We start from the raw sequence: 14,643 nt of genomic DNA on the forward strand, positions 1-14,643 counted from the left end.
CAGCTGTTCTTGCTCTACACCTGGTTGTGAGGGGAGTATTGCTTTCTTATTTTTTCCATTCATTCCTTCATTCCCTTTTCCAACATTTACTGAGTGTCTACTGAATACCAGCCACCGTGCTACCTGTTGGGCCCTGCCCAGGTCCCTCAGCCTCCATCTCAGGCTCTTAAAAATATCTTTAAGTACAGTCATTATAAGACCACTTCCCCAGGAGGTCCCCTAACCAGGCTCTAAACAGCCACAAGCTGTTCTCCTTCTCTGAGCCCTTCCTGCCTGTTCCCCTCTGTGTTTTGTCCTATCTGATGTATCACACTCTGGAGACAGAAGTTTTATTTCGTTCCTCCTGGTAGGACAAGCAACTTCCTGGTTGGGGTCTGAGCTAAAAACAGATTCTCCCATTGAGCGGAACACTGCAGGTGGCAGGCGCTTCCTGTGCAACACCATCCGATGTGCCCGCGGGCAGCGGCAGCCCAAGAATTCCTCTTTCTTCTCTTTATTTTAAAAACCTGGTGGGGGCGCCTGGGTGGCTCAGTCGGTTGAGCGGCCGGCTTCGGCTCAGGCCATGATCTCGCGGTCCGTGAGTTCAGGCCCCGCGTCGGGCTCTGTGCTGACAGCTCAGAGCCCGGAGCCTGTTTTGGATTCTGTGTTTCCCTCTCTCTGATCCTCCCCCGTTCATGCTCTGTCTCTCTCTGTCTCAAAAATAAATAAATGTTAAAAAAAGAAAAAAAACCGGGTGATCACTCTTTTATTAAAGGAACAATGGACGATCAGGCAGATTTGCAAGGTAAAGGTACTAGGAAGATCAGGGGAAAGAAACCCAAAACATTAAAATGGAGACAAGAAAAACACTAGGTACTCCAAGAATCAGCATCTATTAAACACCTGCTCCATAACAGGTAATTATACTAGATAACACTGCTATTACAGTTAACACTGATACAATGCTTTCTCTAAACCAGGCACTGTATCATTTCCATTTAATGGCTCATTTGATCCTCAGAACGATCCTTTGAAACAGTACTATTTCTTATTTCCATTTTTACAGAGTGAGAAACCGTGGTGCCATTTAAATAACTTCCCCAAACTAGTCAACGGCAGCTCCACGCAGGCACTCTGCTAGCTGGTTCAAAATACTTTATTTAATAACTGGGCTTACTGAGTACCCCACTTGAGCTAAATAAAATGGCATTTCAGCAATGTCTGGCATTTTCCCATTAGGAACTTTCATTAATGTGTTACAATATGACTTGTGCCTACGTGTGTTTGTTCACTTCCTGAGCCCATGCTTTCTGCCTCTGTAGATCTGCTGCCAGAATAAGACAGTCTGAGTCTCACTGAGAAAACATTCATAGAACAGTAAGTAAAGGATTTCATTTTGTTCAGCCACGCAACAACGTACAAGGTAAGTGAGAGCAAGACTGGAAAGATACACGGAGATGTTAGCTGCTCTCTTCTAGGTAATGGAGTACAACAAAGTGGCTTTTAATTTCAACTCTTTACTTTCCATATTTTCTCGAGTTCTAACAGTAACCGTTTTTACACGTAAAACAAAGGAAGAAATAGGCTGTGTCTTAAAAATGTGCCCATGTGAAAGAACGGCTGTGCAATCTCAGGCAAAATACCAGGTAATCAGTAAACCGACCGTATCAGATAATACCCGTGTAAATGCATTAATTGGAAGTGTTTTCTGCAGGAGTACATAGGACTGTTCCGGCCCATCTGCGAGCCCAACTCTCCCTAGCCACCTGAGATGTTATCATGTTGGCTTTGTAGACAAGGAAGGTGAGGCCCAAAGAGAATGACTAACCCACTAAAGCTATTAAGTGACAGAACCAGAATGCAAATGGGGCCCAATGAGACAGCCTTTCTCACTGCAGCACACTAGCCCCTGATTCCCAACTTGAAAGAGAACTTTTGCCAAATTCTGAAACTTACAGTAGCCCTTTCTGTCAATGGTCTCCGGGTGTTCCACAAGGATGAAAAACACTCACCGTCCTAAGTGAAAAGGAACATTTTCAGGGCTAGACTGCCATTTATCTCCTTGCTTATTCTTCCTCTAAGTTTCTCTTAGGATTTTCCTGATATTAGTCTTGGCCTGGAAAAATCTCTTGGCCTCATCCTTCTGAGTTGGACTTGAGGTTACAGAAAAGAGCCATCCACATTCTAAAATTATCCCCAGCCCAGGAATTTCCTGTGGGTCATAATGTAAAATGAAGTTACTCCGAAGATGTGCGTGTACACCAAGGCATGGCTGGGAGAATCCAGGGAACCTCTATCTACCAAAATAGAGTGGTTCTAACGTTGGTCCAAATGCCTACTTCATCCTCAGAACTTCCTCAGCCTCCTGGGATCCTGTGAAAGAAAAGGGAGCCCTGGGATAAGATCAGACCTCTCGACCTATTCTGTTAACAGTAAGAGCTGAGGACAAAAGTCAAGGGATTCCAAAGGTGCTGAGGTGAAAGCTGTTTTTCTAGCCCTCTCCCTCAGAACAACAATTTAAAAGCCTTTCTAAATAACAAGTTACAACTTGGTACTCTAAAATCAGATCCTAAAAGAAGCCCTATTCTGCTGTTCTGAAAGACCTCATTATCAAAATTATCCAAGAAGAGAATAGGCCTTTTCCTGGTCATACACCAGAGGCGAGGGGGGGGGGGGGGGGGGGCGGGGATTCAGAGAAGGCTGAAGAGAGCAAGAAAACATTGTTCTTGGAGAACAGTAACAATTTTCTCCCAAATCTTTCCAAGTTCTCATTCCTAATTATAGTAACACAAAGTAGCCTTCAAGAGCACCTATGTTTATGTGTGCAAAAGCAGTTCAACTATGTAACTTTTTTCCACCCTTTCCACCCTGGCTTCTCCCAAGCTATCTGGGACATGTTCAGTCATGTGTTGTGATTAGACTTAACCAGCAATTCCTTTCCTTTTTTAAAAATTTTTATTTTTTTTTAAGTCATCTCTACGCTCAACATGGGGCTCGAACTCGAGACCCTAAGATCAAGAGTTTCATGCTCCTCCGACTGAGCCAGCCAGGTGGCCCAGCAATTCCTTTCCTTCTTGATGTAGCTGAGGCCTAAATCAAGTTAGTCTACACAAAGGAGCACCAAGTAAACCGAAGGGGGAAAAAAAGAGCACATCATACAACCACCAGGACAGAAGTGAAAGACGTCAAATAAACTGGCAGGACTTTGACAAGACCTTTCCTGTTAACTGTAGAGAAAAAATACAAACTAACTGATAAGGAAGATACTCCTATATGTCATCATCACAAGAAACCCTATGAATAATTCATATCCTGGATTATCTTATAGAAAAAAAAAAAAACAATGGCACATAAAAATGATTATATCCACTTCAGAAGTCACATGGAGCTCCAATTCTCCAGCACCCATCTGTAGAGCTATGTGTTTTTGCCCCACTTAACATCCCCAAAAGTAACTAAGTTCCACTACCAAAAAGGAACTATGTTAATGAAATGGAGAATTCTCCACTAAAATGTAAATCCTTTCACTTTTGGGGGGGATCAATGACATTAGTTTCAGGTGAATAACAAGGACTTGATATTTGTATATATTGCAAAATGCTCACAATAAGTCCAGTTAACATCCATCCTCATACACATATTTTTTCTTGTGATGAGAACTTTTAAAATCTACTCTCTTACCAGCTTCCAAATACCTCTCACTTATTTTTGTGTGCTCAACAACATGTCGATTGAATGAATGAATGAATCAATCAATCAATGATGAAAGCCAAGCACTGCTTGGCATTCCTCCTAACTGTTCTGGGTTTCTCCCAGATGGGAAACTCTACTTGATTTCTGAAAGGATTCAGAATCCTGAGCAACTCTGGGAACCCCTGGGTAAATTAGTATGAATGATAGCTGGATATGACATTTGTTAGAATTCATAACGGGGTTTTCATTGGCAGGGACAAAAGAGATCAAAGAAATGAGACATGTGGTTTCCTTGCCTGGGGGGAACTCAGCGTTGATGGGCTTTCGTACTTCCACATGGGGCTCTGAAGGAGACCACCTTACAGACTGCCCCACACCATCACAAGGGAAACCACTGCCAAGAACACTTAGTGGGAGAGTGAGGTCAAGCAGCAGGGCCAGCTTTCCCAAGCTGCTCCCACTTGCCTAAGTGGGGGGAATGGGTCCCTAAGATCCCACAGGACTGTGAGAGGAGTATTAATGGCTGAGTAGAGTACTTGTGGCCTGCCATGGGCCCGCCACAGCACCAAGGAAAGGACCCTGGAGCAGATATCTCTAGAGAAACACCCGAGCCAGCAGCCTGGGACAGAGATCCCAAGTTTTATATAGTATAACAAGGGTGAGGCCAAGTCAGTGAAGGAGAAGTCACCAGGAGAAATCTAGACTAACACCAGGGAGAGGATACAGTTGCAGGACATTGGTCAAAGATGTCATGGCACCCCATAAAAAACATTCATGCCTTAGGGAAGAGCCCAGGCCAACAGATTTGCAGCAGATACCAGGAGGACCCACGGGACATTCAAAAATTAGGCCTCTTTTAAATGCCCCCATCCTCACCAGAAAAATCACATTCTATACCAGCTTGGCCAGAAAGAGGAGGATCAGAAAGAAATTGGATAAACTGGATATTTTACTTGGAGAGACTGAACAGCAAAAATAATGGTTTCTATTATTACATCATACCAAGTTTTCTGTATTAGACTAAATACATCCTTTCCCCTCCCCACCGTCTGGAGTATAGGACTTCATAACAATATCAGCTCTATTACAGGCAAAATAAAGGAACCAAGACAAAATGAAAAAGTATCTGAGTATAGTGTGAGTAAATTTGTGCCAAAATATGCTTTAAATATTTACTTCTGTGATCCAAGCAGTAGAGTTGTGAAAACAGGTCACCCGGCTCTGTCCTCAAGGAATTCACTGTCTTAGCGTGAGACATTCAATACTAGCTGCAACGCACCAATGAAGGGGCTATAATAAAAACATGCAAAAGCCAAAGTGGCAAGGATAAGTTTACTGCAGCATCATTCGTTCCAAATTGTGGAAGCAGCCCAGCTGTCCATCAATCGATGAATGGATAAAAAAGATGTGCTGTATATACATAATGGACTATCACTCAGCCATTAAAAAAAATGAAATCTTGTCATTTGGAACAACATGGATGGAGCAAGGGGTTATAATCCTTAGCAAAGAAAGTCAGAGAAAGACAAATGCCATATGAGCTCGTTCATATGTGAAATTTGAGAAACAAAATAAATGAGTGAAGGAACAAAAACGACAGACAAATCAAGAAACGGACTCCACAGGGCACCTGGGTGGCTCAATGGGTTAAGTGTCTGACTCTTGATTTCAGCCCAGGTCATGATCTCACGGTTCATGGAATCAAACCCCGCATCAGGCTCTGTGCTAACAGTGAGGAGCCTGCTTAGAAATCTCTTACTCCCTCTCTCTGCCCCTCTCTCCCTCTCTCCCTCTCTCTTTCTCTCTCTCTCTCTCTCTCACACACACACTAAAAAAAAATACATTAAAAAGAAAGAAAGAAAGAAAGAAAGAAAGAAAGAAAGAAAGAAAGAAAGAAAGAAAGAAAGAAAGAAAGAAAGAGAGAACCAACCGATGGTTACCAGAGGGGAGGTGGATGGATAGATGGGGGAAAGAGGAGATGGGGATTAAAGAGTACACTTATCATAATGAGAAAATAAATTCTAAAAATTTTTAAGAAGAATGATGAACTCAGGGAATTCAGAGGTCTTGCAGAAAAACAAACAAAAAAAAAACCTTCAATCTGTGTCTTACAGAACAAGTTGAGAGATTACATACATAATCTCATAAAAATAAAAGAGGGAGAGAAAAGATTTACTGAAAGCATGTGAGGACATGTCACAGAACCAAGGGAATTTAACAACCAAGCCTTGAGAGGGAGGCACCTGGGCCACAACAGGACCTCAGAGAAGAGAGCAAGGGCCTGGAACCTAGCAGGACCTTATCACGCAACTGCTTCTCTCTTTACATGTAGTCCTCAGCGTTTCCTCCTACCACAGACTGCTTTCTCCCAGCAAACGGCCTCTACTCCCACCTTCCAGCACTGCCTCCCATGAAAGGCAGTATGTCCCTCCTAACCCCAATCTGAAGAATCCCAAAGAGGGACTCTCAATGACCAAGGAGAGGCACTATGATTGGTTCAGTCTGAGTGGGATGATGCCCAGCCCACCGCATCGAAGAAGGCAAGGTCACATGAGAAGGTGCCAGCATCATTTGGACCTATGGCCAGAACAGTGGAGGGGCCACCCTCGAAATAATCTGAATGTTCAGCAAAGGGAAGGAGGATGGTAGGCCGACAAGAATAATTATCTAGGCCCATGCAACATTTGCCGTCACTCTTCATGTCCATAACCCCAGGAGTCAACAGTGTATGAGTCTGGGATATGTTCCATCACTTTAATACATTCTTTGTAGTCTGACTCTGCCCCTTTGGAGGGATCACTTACCTATTAAAACCCCACCAGGTCACCACAGGCTATTAAAATGACAGCCCTTTCAAACCAACATCCCTCAGCTTGAACTCTTTGCCTTGAACTTCAACAGTAATTTTTCCTGACTTCTACGGGATTTATCACTTTCTGCCTTAATATATCTGAATAAACAGGGGCGCCTGGGTGGCTCGGTCGATTAAGCGTCCGACTTCAGCTCAGGTCACGATCTCACGGTCCGTGAGTTCGAGCCCCGCGTCGGGCTCTGTGCTGACAGCTCAGAGCCTGGAGCCTGTTTCAGATTCTGTGTCTCCCTCTCTCTCTGCCCCTCCCCTGTTCATGCTCTCTCTCTGTCTCAAAAATAAATAAATGTTAAAAAAATATATATATCTGAATAAACAACTACTAGTTCTTGCCCCAAAGTTGAGAGGTAGGGAGGAGTCCCTAAACATGGGGTGATAAATTCGAATAGTTCCTCCCTTCCACTTACAGGGATTAGTGTAGAAATCACCTCGCCCAAGAATTTAAACCACCCCCCCAAAAAGAAAAAAAAAATCAGTTTCAAAAATGTGGCCAAGTATTTGTTTAACTAAAGGGAGCCATGAGGCTCCCTATGTTGTTTGGCAAGGGGCTCGTAACTGGCATCCTTTCCTCTGCCGACCAAGGTTTCCAAGCAGACTCTGAAACTAAAACCACCCTGCTCTCCAGTTAGACAGTATCTTCATTGTGAACCAACAAAATCTTAGCAGGTTATGTCACCTTCAATAAAATGTTTCTCTTCCTCAATAAGGATTTCTGTGGTGACCTATTCCCCCGATGGTGGTCAGGCATCTTTTTGGGGAATTCCAGAACTGAATACACACAGGCACACGGAAGTCTACACATATGTTCAAAGAAACTTCGTGAAAGGAAGAAAGGAAAACATGGACCAGAACGAGTAAAGCCATGATATACAAGTCATTCGCCTTTAAAAATTACCTTTCAACCTGTTGAAATGTCATCATACTTTGAATACTCACTGCATCAGGGGATTATTTTTCAGGCTATGTACCTTCCCTCCTCAATGAGCTCACAGGAAAGGCCCAAACAGTGCTGGGATGATTCTGTGTCCATTGCCAGCAAACTCACTCCAACTTCATCTTTCTGTCTGATACAAACCTGTGAACTTTCCAGGACACACTGGAAGCTCCCCCATCCCATCCTCTTCTCAAGGCACCCTGCCTCTTTCTCTCCTCAGCGCAACACCTAGCACGGCACACATGTGTTCATCTCTTCCCACCCAAACGACAATGTGTGGCACTACTATATACATAAGGGAACGGATCTACAAAGACGTAGAAACCCCTCTACCACTTTGCTCCTCCCAGGTTTTCACTGCTACTTCTCTTTCTAGTCAATGATTCACAGAAGAGGGAGTAGCTAATATGGAGAGACAAAATGGCACCCTTTGAATGTAGGGAGCTACTCACGGAAGTTCTCCTCCACCAAGCGGGGTACAACAACCCGAGAGGAACGAAACCTCTCAAGTCAATGTCCTTGATGTAGGACTGGCTCTTCACTTATTAGCTCTGATCTTGGATCCCTCATTTCCCTACTATGAGCCTCACAGCCCCCAACAAATAAAAGAAGCAGATAACTGCACCTATTTAACATACAGATCTTTTACAAACTAAGTCACGTGAAAAATGCTTTATCTGGACATCACTTATGTATTCACTCTCCTTCCTTATTCCACCATTGGTTACTGTTCCCTGCACTTCCCAGCACAGCCACAGGAATCACTTTAAAACTCACTGAGCTTCAGTTTCCTCGCTTGGAAGCCAGAGGTAGTAGCCACCTGACAGAGTTATTTCGAGAATCAGGTATCATTTATGTACGGCGCCTACCACAGCTTAGTTAACGGTGGCTATGATGAATAATTAAGTGCCACACAAATCTTATTTTGACTGTAGCTACAGAAAACATGGTACTGTCTAAGCTCTCCAAGGTTGTGAAGCTTTCTGATAGGCACTGCCTCCTTTGGCAACAACAGACCAGTTTTTCACGAGCAAACAGGGGGGCAAAAGCCCTCTTTCATACTTCGTGTAACTAGAGAGGCACAGGACATAAACTGGAGTAGGAGAGTGACAGAAGTTGCCTAAGTGGATGAAACACACAAAGAACAGTTGAACATTTTCTGGGCCCTGGTGATGCGAATTAAAGAATACATCTTAAAGACTGAAGAATAATTATGGTTAACTTAGGTAAGGTCCAATCCCTGGATTTTTTCACCTTTGATTTATAAACATTAATTTCCTTGGTTCAATCTCCTACCGAAACCAACGAAACAAGAGTCCAGGCATTCCTCGAGTCTCTGAAGCAGAACGGTCAAGGATTCTAGCCCACCCCAATCATTAACCACACAGATCCCAGTACAGCCTGTCCTGGCCATGAAATGACAAGGGGCAACTTTCAAGAATCCCAGGATACTTCTGAGGCAGCTTGTTTTTTAAATGCTTGCACCCTCCGCTTACGTCACATTCCCTTCTAGACGTGGCCATTTCCAAAGGCACTGCTTCTAAGTCCTTTTCTCTTCCATGCTGACAGCATGAGGGGAAGAAAGCACTATATTCACTTTTTAGTTGATGTAGGTATTGGGTTTCTGCTCATCTCGCTTTCCTGTTTTTACCAAACCTTCTCTATTTTCCCAGCTCTCTAAACAAACCAGGAATGTGTATGTGTGTCTATTAGAGAATGGTGATAATAAGGACAAGATGGAGTATTAAAAGACAGAATACTAACTAGGGGGATCAGGACAGAGAAATCAGAGTGAATAAAAGAGAATATTTCTGGGGTGCCTGGGTGGCTCACTTGGTTAAGCAGCCAACTTCGGCTCAGGTCATGGTCTCATGGTTCACGAGTTCAAGCCCTGCATCGGGCTTTGTGCTGACACCTCAGAGTCTGGAGCCTGCTTATTCTAGGTCTTTCTCTCTCTCTCTCTCCTCTCTCTCTGCTCCTTCCCTGCCTGTGCACTCTATCTCAAAATAAATATTTACCAAAAACAATAGTATTACCAACAAAATATGAGAAGTTTGCTAATAAGGCAGAAATCCCAAGTCTCCAAACCTCCTTCCTGACTTCCCAAGTGACCAGAACTTAGCTTCTAAGAATGATGTTGGTGATAACTAGAAGAAAGAGCAAGAAATACAAGCCACCTTAGTTTTAAAGACCGATGATAATTAGGTAACCCTACAAGAGACCAGAGACAACAGTTCTGGCACAAACAGGCCACTGGGCTGAAAAAAAATCCAGTTTCCTAGTGTTTCTTCCAGTATACAGACAGAGCATGCCCAGGTGTTGTGAGATGTGCAATCCATCCTTAGTGCTAAGATCCCTGTAAGCAGGGACAGTACCTGTCTGGTTCACCACTTTGCCCCACCTTCTACGACAATGCCTGCTATTCTGGAAATGCCTGTTGAACACATACTTCTCCATCACTTCACCTCTTTGGGCCCATAACCCTCATCTATAAAACGAGGCAGGGAGACCAGGTCACCTCTAAGGCATATGGTTCTGGGACTCTGTCGAGCCAACACTGCAGTGTGACCAAACCCACTCTTCACAACTAGGCCGTCATCATTTAAGTGTATTTATTTTGAGAGAGAGAGAGAGAGAGAGAGAGAGAGAGAGCATGCACACATGCACAAGCAGGGGAAAGGCACAGAAAGAATCCCAAGCAGACTCTGCACTAACAGCACAGAGCCCGACATGGGTACTTGATCTCACAAACCATGAGATCATGACCTGAACTGAAATCAAGAGTTGGATGCTTAACCAACTCAGCCACCCAGGCCCCCATCGGCCATCATCATTTAATGAAAAAAGCAAGCAGGAGACACAGACGATTCTCTGCTATCAATTTTATTTCCACTTGTCATTTATTATCTGCAAATAGTTTATGATTTTCGAATCCCAAATACCAGCTTTCACTTTAACTGAGTTTAATATAGTTTAACATAGCTATGTTGTGACTTTTTGCTGTACCTCACACTGGCTGTGTTCCAATTTTAGATTTCAAAGGGCAGCGTGATTAATGTGTGCCCTACACCCCCAGTGGACTCACAAACTTCTCCACCGGCCTCCTCATCGTTAATCCCACATCTCTCCCAATTGTGAGGCTATGCAGGTCCCCAGAAACACAGACATCCACTCAGTCTACCAGGCACAAAAACATACGAAGATTATTCCCCAAGCTGGAATGAGGTTAAACGAGCACAAAGATCTAATAATCCTACAGAACAGCGACCTGCCTTCAAGCAGTTCTCACCATACCAGAGTAACACTCCAAAGAATTAATGACATAGTGTATCTCCCCACTTTAAGTAATTTAGAAGTTTATAAAAAATTATTCGGGGTGGTGGGGGGCACTTGGGTGGCTCAGTCAGTTAAGCATCCGACTTCGGCTCAGGTCATAATCTCACAGTTTGTGAGTTGGAGCCCCACATCGGGCTCTGTGCTAACAGCTCAGAGCCTGAAGCCTGCTTCACATCCTGTGTCTCCCTGTCTCTCTGCCCCTGTCCAGCTCACTCTGTCTGTCTGTCTCTCTCAAAAATAAACATTAAAAACATTTTTTTAAATTATTTGGATGTAATTTCAAACTTCCAGACAAGTTAGAAAAATAGCACAAAGAACACCATTATATTATCGTTACCCAGATTTATCTATTGTTAACATTTTACTCCATTTTCTGTATATGCCTGAGCTTGCTTTTACATGCACGTGCTTGTGCTCTCTCTTAGGTAAAGTTTTTCCTCCTGAACGATTTAATGGTAAGTTGCATTTATCATGGTCCCTTGCCCCAAAGAAGAAATTAAGTTTTAAAACTCAAACAGAAAAGTGGAATGTTGTACAACATTTTTTTAAGTCCCCAGTACGAGATTTTCAAGGATGGTAGCAGAGCCGTAAGGGGACTTTGTTAAGGTTGAGGCTTTCTACCACCTCTGGATGTCTAACCAATGTTAATCCTGGGGGTGGTCTTGACCCCAGCCAAAGAGAAAGGGGACACACACACACACACACACACACACACACACACACACACAAATTATCACCCCTCTATTTTATTTTAGAAGGAAAAAGGTGCTTGAGGCAAACCAGCTATGTTGACAACTGCCAGCCTCCATTTTTCTCAGCCAAAATTTGCCCAGGGTGATTCCGTAGGTCATCCTGTTCTAGAGAATACAGAATTCTGCTCCCTAACAATGCTACAGGGACAGTCCACTTTCAGAAACAGCTCTTCTGCCTTCAAGCTCATGAAAATGTTCCCTTGTCCTTGAATTAAAAACATAACCACATAACTCCCCACCTAAGATAAGGGGCAGAATGGAGGACTACCTTTCCTGCTCTGGTAAACCTCAGAAAACAACAATTGTCACCTGCTGAGGGCCAGGGATGGGGCAGTAAATATTCAGGATACCTCACTACACCCTAACACTAACTTGTCCCTAGATTTCCAAGGACTGTACGATAAGAATGAGTTGCAAGGGGGAATAAGTGGTATAAACTGACTGCGTTATTAATCATGCTACAAATAAATGACTTTTCCTCCGACAGTAAAGCGTTTTGTACTCTTGCTAATTAGTAATAAACTTTTTAATGTAGGACTATATCCCCTGGAGATGCACAGGCTTTCTTGTTTAAATCGCTTCCTTAAAATCCCTTTCTTAGAACGACTATAAAATCAACAGTATAAAATGGAACACTTTTCTTAGGCAAAGAATTAAAAACAAACACAAACAAAAAAACCACCCACTTGAAAACAAATACCAAAGAAGCAGAAACTGGATACTGAATATGTACACAGTTCTTTAAATCAACAGGACTCTCCATTATCAAGGTAACTCCAAGGTAACTCCGATAAAGTGAGTCTGAAACATTTACCTTGTACTAAACTCCCTCCCACACACTTTTTTTTTAAAAAAGAGAATTGCACGTGCATAATTCAGCACAAAGGCAGAGTCAAAGTGAAAGGAACCTAAGAACCCGTAGGTTTACCTCAGAAGCCTATCTGCAAAGTATTTTTAGAGTTAGAGTTTTATAAAGACATGTATAAACTTGCAGTTCATCAGACAACAGTCTGGCAAAGCAATGAGGAAAAGAAAGGTAAGAATACGAAAATCCCTAGCTTGGCTCTGAGGGAAATAAAAGATTCCGGGATCTACCTTGTTTGGACGCCCTCCGCCGAATCTTCATTTTGGGGAAGGAAGGCCATGAGTAGTTAAAGGGGGAGTCCGAGTCCGAATCCATCTTTTTGTTTTGCTTAAATCAACAGATTCAACAGGAGAGACTCAGGAAGAACTGTGGGCGTCCCCCGCCAGGAGGCGAGTCTACCGTGTGATGTCAAAGGAAGGAATGGGGCTGGGTGAAAAGCTCCCGAACACGGGGAGGGAGAGGCAATAAACGTTTTGCTTCCTTTAGGCGTCCAGGCATGTAGACTGAGAAGGAGGCTGTAAATATTAAAGCCAAACGAAGGAAATGAAAAAGGAGAGAGAGGCAGCTAAGGGTTGTACTGGTACATCACAGTCCAGTTATTCAAAAGGTCACTGGGAGCAAATGAATCATTAACTCCCCTCTTCTTGTGGCTGGAAATGGAAATTAAGAAGAAAGGTAACTGAATTCAAAGAGAGCGGCCTGTGCTTCAAGAAAAGCCTCCAAATGCACTTGTTTTGTTCTGGAGCTGGAGTATTGTTTACAGAAAAGCCACCCTGCACAGTGATGTAAAGGTTGAGGTTTACAAGTGTGGACAGCCAGAGAGCTCAGTACACAGGCAAATAAAAGCCATCACACTCAAGGCGAGGAGTTTTCCAGAGCAATCTGTTCTTTCATGGCATTGACAGTGTCAGCAGATTTTCAGATTCTAGGGCCGAAACAACTCTGATAATTCATTTAACAATCTAGTCTCCCTACACTTTTAATGCTACAGTAGCTGGAAGCTTTTACTGTTACAGACAATTCTACTCATTAAATACATGCAAAGTCCTCTACTAGTGTTCAGCACAATTGGGGGCATTCTTCAGCTGTCACTAAGTTTGACTTCAATCTTTAGGATTGGGGTACCTTTAGAGCTTGGCTCTAACCCTACAGTCCCTCTCAACAGAGCTAGCGACTAAGTTACCACAAACCAAGAGTTCCTACAGGTTCCGCTTAATGAGCCTCTGGTAATTAGCATTCAGTACAAGCCCATCACCACCTCCACCTAAACTGAACACTACGCAGTCACTTCCCTGCTCTCCACAAGCACACCGATACATGGGACCCACAGAAGTTCAAGCAAAGCAGCCGAGAGCTGTGGCAGAAAAAAAAAACACATGCCAAGTCTCAGAGGGGAGCCTCTTCTAAGCATTTATTTTGTATTATTGATAGCAGGAAATGGTGTGTTTTCTTTTGTGACATCATCTGCCACCCAAATAAACTAAGACTGTGGAAACGATATGAAGGCCTGCGTGACTCTGCAGATCTGAAGCATAGCAATAGGTGTCGTAATTAATATTCCTTTTCACCACAATTATTTCCCAAATTGTTGACTTGATCATGCCATGCTGTCAGAAAGAGATGCGTAATCTGCTCCATAATAGCTAATCCCGTGTGATTGGGTGGGGAGCAGGTGAGAGGGGCCAGATGGAACTGGATCAAGGGGAGAAACCACTTAATTTCCAATTCAAATCAAAATTAGAATTACATGAATCGCGGTTGTGTTTTTATATGGTTTGCTACATAAATACCACATACAAATATAACAAAATGCAACTAGGAGACAGTCATAAGCATTACAACGGAGTCAAAATAAACATTAATACATGTTTTACTTTGTGGCCTTTTATTTGAAAAATACTTTTCTTAATTAGCTAGGTGCAATTCTAAGAATAAATTATTCTCAAGCCTTGTACCAGGTAAGAGAGTTTTAGTCCACATGGATCTTGAGCAAGAAAATAAAATCTTGAAGGTGAGTGTTTCTATTCATTCTCTAGGTTTTAAAGCTTAGAAACGTGCCAGGGACGCTGTGGGCATGTGATGAATGAATGATGTACACTTAATTAACCTGTGGATAGATAAGCTTTACATGTTATTCTGTAGTATTTTTAATATCCTGATTGAAAATAGGTGTTTAAAAAAATTTTTTTTACTCAGCTATAGGTGATACACAATG

General features: G+C 42.9%; 1 protein-coding gene and 1 long non-coding RNA gene across 3 annotated transcripts in view; one reads left to right on the top strand and one right to left on the bottom strand.

The window, feature by feature from the left end:
* The window catches only part of ARHGEF28 (Rho guanine nucleotide exchange factor 28), a 306,764-nt gene that overhangs the window by 109,337 nt on the left and 182,784 nt on the right, over positions 1-14,643 (bottom strand). Inside the window, exon 1 of one of the 2 annotated variants that reach the window (XM_058729762.1) lies at positions 12,659-12,863. The exons of the other annotated variant lie outside the window; for it this stretch is intronic. Within the exon in view, the coding sequence (XP_058585745.1) occupies positions 12,659-12,743 (85 nt within the window). The 5' untranslated portion in view covers positions 12,744-12,863. Of the gene's footprint in view, positions 1-12,658; positions 12,864-14,643 lie in introns of those variants that run through there. 2 annotated transcript variants of the gene reach the window in all.
* Positions 12,446-14,301, top strand: LOC131511762 (uncharacterized). The gene is made up of 2 exons (XR_009261721.1): positions 12,446-12,599; positions 12,769-14,301. It is a non-coding gene; the product is annotated as an uncharacterized LOC131511762 (long non-coding RNA).

Source organism: Neofelis nebulosa, chromosome 1 (assembly GCF_028018385.1).
Source record: "Neofelis nebulosa isolate mNeoNeb1 chromosome 1, mNeoNeb1.pri, whole genome shotgun sequence".
Taxonomy (NCBI): domain Eukaryota; kingdom Metazoa; phylum Chordata; class Mammalia; order Carnivora; family Felidae; genus Neofelis; species Neofelis nebulosa.